Consider the following 4543-nt stretch of genomic DNA (forward strand, 5'->3'; position numbering starts at 1 on the left):
CCGTCACTGACAATTTTACGACTGGCCCACATGTCTACTTACTTTTAACTTTACCTCCCGTAAGGCAAGAATTTCATCAAGTAACTACTCATTAACCGACTTCAAAAAAAGAAGGAGGTTCTGAATTCGACTGTACGTTTTTTTATTCGTATGTGTCTTACGCGATAACTCCGGTATTTGTGAACCGATTTTCATGATTCTTTTTTAGTTGAAAAGAGGGTACCTCCATAGTGGTCCCATTTTATTGAAGAAAATCATCCACCTCTAAGGGTGGCTAATCACGCATGAACATTCATTTTTATTAATAGCGCCTAAATTTTACTTAAGGAGCAATTATTTTAATGGTTGGTTTTGCTATTCTCCAATTCAAGGCGTTTTTCTATATTTATACTTTGAGTAGTGGGAACCGATTTTTATTATCTCCTGTGTCAAGTCCTGTATAGTTCCACGTACTTTTGAGGTCGGTTTTTTAGTACACTGTACTGAGATTATAACTAATCATAAGAATAGCAATGACCGGGTGTTTTTTCTGATAATCAGATAGAAACAATACTCTCTTCAGTATACATAGACCGACCTTGAGGGATAATTGTAACTGTTGAATGAATTGAACTGACTGAGGGGTGCTTTATTTTCCTTATTACGCCAGAATATGAATTATTATTAAACCATGAAAACAAGAATTGTATGTAACGGTTTATGAGTAACGAGATATAAAACAATTGCCGTTGCAATTCTGGCACCGGTGCGGGCTTAAAAGATTTGAAGAATTTTTTGGTTGGTGCAATAATACTGCAATAAATACTTGCAACAATAGTCACAAAGACATCTCTAACTCTTGTAGTAGTAATAGAGCTCCTTGTGATAGAGTTCAATCCAGGAAAGTACTGCCACCACACCCACCGCCTTGCAAAAATGCTAGCATTGCTGTGTTCTGGTTTTGAACGGTAAGCGTGCTGGTAAAACTACAGGCACATTTTACAGGTGGGGGTCTAAATGTTATTACTTTGATATTTCAATGGCTACGACTTTCATTTTTGCACAGTAAGCATTAATTTAAGTTATTTGCGGACAGATAACAATAGACTCCAGTAAATCAGGCTAATTTGGTTCCGCGACGTTTACGCGGATTTGGTTTGGCCACTAACTTCCCAAAATGCCACCTTCATAACGTATGCTAATTACACGTAATTACACTATCCCCGACGAAATGCCACTGATAATGCAACTGCGCGGTCAAATACAGAGCTGGTAGAAGATATAAAGCTTGAACTACCACATAAATGCTATAAGAAAAATAATATATTCCCTCACGTATACCAGTGACTCAAATATTTCCATTTCCTACGATCCTAATTGGTCTTTTCATACATGCTTAACTGTACTGTATCAATCCATATTCGTCCTACTTCTGGACGTGAGTAGGGTTCCGTCACTCACTCGAGGTTATGCGATAAGTACCTATCGCTGTGTGTATCGCCGACAGTACAAGCACTCAGACAAAATTTTTCTTTTACATTACAATCCTTGTAAAAACCCAACATTCGGTTCCGCACGCCTGCACACGGTGGGTAACATTATTTTCACCTCTCTAAGCCCGTGCATAGGTTCCTTTTTCCTAGTAGCGCCTGGTTTCATTAGTTGGATTTAGTAGGCTATTAGAGCTTAGGTATTTTCGATTTTGTATGATTCTGTTATGTGGTAACTGTTAAGTAATCTGTGACGTGAGTTTCTTCTAAGAAGTTTAAAGTGTAGTCGATGCACTATTCCAGTGAGAGTTAGAATCTACACACAACTTTGAATAGTTTTAATAAAGCTATTCCTACTTGCGGTTGTTATAAAGAAGTTTTATCTTTTCTCCAACGTTATATATTTTCGTTATTACTATGCCCTGACGCAAAAACAGACGAGTCCAAGTTTAAAGTCTTTGACTATGTATTTGTGTGTCTCTCTATGGGATCGTGACTCCCATGGATAATAATAACGCACACACTCAACATAGCCCCGCACTAGGGAAACCCTGTGTCGCGAGTGCCATGGACACACACATAGACAACCACAAATTACACCCAAACTCACGAGAGAAATAAATGTAGGTCATACAAATATTTCTCCCGGCCCGGGTGTCGAACCTGGGACCTCTGCGTGGCAGTCCGGCGTGGTAACCGTTCGGCCACGGAGGCAGTTGTTGATGGACTGATTAAAGGTTTTTTTTTATTTTAATGTTCATTTATATGAAATATCTGTTCTCCTGTAAATATCATCTCAGTCTTAAAATGAATTTATTTACTTTCGCTTGTGACGATGCTGACCTTCTTCATCGTCACTGCACCCTTTTATCACCCTCTTTACAGGTACCTGGGCCACTTAATTTTAAAATTTGAATCGTTCCAGATTTCTTTTTCCTTCCACTATTCTATCGTGTTGGTTCGTTCCATAATCACTCCTTGTTATTAATCACCGTGTAAAACTTAACTTCACTTAATGTTTAAAACATTGAATATAAGCGAACCTTTTTTTTACGGGTCCCGCTTTGATCCCCACCAAGGCGGCCCCAAAGGCGCGTGCCGTTGGGGGGCGGCAGCTGCCTTTTTGGCCTTGCGGCCAACCACTTGCAACCAGGGCGTTTCCGCCTGGTCGGTCGTCTCGCCAGGAGCGGCGGGGGCGGCGGGGTCCGCCCCAGGAGGGGCGCTAGCAGCCTTCCGCGGGGGGCCTTGGCCTACTTGGGCCGAAGGCCGGCAGGCGCGTTTCACGCTGGGGAGGGACCCGGGGTAGGCTCGAGGGCCGTTGCGGTGGGAGGCACCCTGGGGATGGTGGCAGCGGCGGCGGCCGCAGTGGCCGCTGGGCGAGTCTTTTTGCCGCCTCAGGATTGGCTCCGGTGGGAGGCGCTTCTCTATCTCACCTAGGCGTACGTTTATCATTTCACCCAGGGAGACTAGGAGGTTCCTCTGAAGGTCCTCCACTATTTCTTGCAGACCCTGTGGAACATGCAGAGGGTCGGCAGGAGATCCAGTTCCTGGAGGCTTTACCCTCTCCGAAAAGGCCGTTCGGAGAGCCGTCACCTCGGCTCTCAGTGTAGCTAGCTCCCTCTTCATCCGCTTGTTATCTGCCATGAGGCGGCGGGTTTCCTCGTCCGCAGAGATTGCCTGGAACGAGTCCATAGTCAGCTTTTTGATCTCGCTACAGATGGTCCCCTTCAGGTTTTTGCTTTTGACGGCCTCTCTCAGGATTTTATCTACACCCGCCCGGGTAAGCCTAATGAGTTCGTCCTCGTGAGGCTGCTCCTGTGATAGGGTCCTGGAGCTCTTCTCGCGCACCCTCTGCTCGCTACGTGCAGTAGGTAACCGAGTCACTGGGAATGTGAGATGGTGAGACGTCACGGCAGCGCCTCTGCCTCGAGGGTGCGGAGCTCCGCTTCCCGGAGACGAGACTTGGCCTGGGCATATCCGGTGCGCGCTGTTGGTGGGACATTCTGCGGCCTCTCCGCTCTGTGTTTACTTTTGGAGCCCTATCTGGCTCCAGTACCTCCTCTGTCCCCTCGCGATGGCGTTTCGCGCGACACGCGCGCTTTTCAGCTCTGGTTTCCGGTACTTTGGTGCAGCATGCTGTATTTTCCTCAGCAGCTGCCAATGGCAAGGCAAAATCAGTGTCCGTTGTGGTTGCAGAGTTCGTATCTCCGTCCTTCGCGGACCTCACTTGGACATTCGGGGTAAGAAACGATTTATTATTCAATGACATATAGTTCCCACGAGTATGAGGGATATATACCGCCACCCAGGCAGTGCCCCCTGCACCTGGGTAACCCTAATACGTCCTGAGAGGACGGGAGGTATCCCAGGGATGACCGCTAATGGGTAGGCGATAAACCCCGCCTACCAACCCACCGAAGCAGGCGTGACGTCATCGCGCGAGGCCTCGTGAAGGGGCACCTCAACGACGTCAACATTGGGCGTTTTTTATTGTGGTTGATTCCACTCGGGCCGGCCAGCTAAGGCCCCTGGTCCCAGTCAGTCGATTGACTCTGTCGGGATAACAGGTCGCCCGACGATCGCCGCAGTCTGTCCCGACAGCCGTGACATCACAGCCGCCGGAACTCGTCGCACAAATGCTCTAAAAAGCCCCTCTGCTGCGCCGTACCCTGAGAGCATACGTCCACACCCCAGTCTGCTCTGCTGATCAGAGTGGTACCGGGAGTGAACATTCCTCAGAGTGTGCCGCTCTTAGTCTGGCCCCTCCCCCTCAAGCCTATCCGTTATGCGAAGCGCTATCCGGCATAACCTTGGGGATCATAAGGGCACGCAAGCCCACCCCACCACGACAAGGTGGCAGCACAGTCGGGGGATTTAAGCGAACCTATCCACCCGACATTGTAGTTTAGTATTAGGGGTTAAAGTATGAAATTGCCGTTTTATTGCAATAGGTTCTTTGAATTTTCATAGAATCTTCATGGTTTGAGGTTTTCGAATGAAACTTTTTTCAAATGGTTTCTGTGACTTTTTTTTTTTTTTTAATTTGAAACATTTGAATATCGACTTTCAATTGT

The 4543-nt window shown here is 46.7% G+C and overlaps 1 protein-coding gene across 1 annotated transcript; it reads right to left on the bottom strand.

Annotated features, from left to right (window-relative positions):
* Positions 1 to 2519: 2519 nt before the first annotated feature.
* On the bottom strand, positions 2520 to 3161 carry LOC113234294 (transcriptional regulatory protein AlgP-like). Its single transcript, XM_026469595.1, has one exon. It carries the CDS (start codon positions 3159 to 3161, stop codon positions 2520 to 2522), a length of 642 nt encoding a protein of 213 aa, XP_026325380.1.
* Positions 3162 to 4543: the final 1382 nt, after the last annotated feature.

This window comes from Hyposmocoma kahamanoa, unplaced genomic scaffold (genome assembly GCF_003589595.1).
Source record: "Hyposmocoma kahamanoa isolate Upper Pololo Valley unplaced genomic scaffold, ASM358959v1 82581, whole genome shotgun sequence".
Classification (NCBI taxonomy): domain Eukaryota; kingdom Metazoa; phylum Arthropoda; class Insecta; order Lepidoptera; family Cosmopterigidae; genus Hyposmocoma; species Hyposmocoma kahamanoa.

Coding starts and splice junctions, on each gene's coding strand:
- LOC113234294 (XM_026469595.1), bottom strand. CDS start 3,161: ATGGACTCGTTCCAGGCAATCTCTGCGGACGAGGAAACCCGCCGCCTC.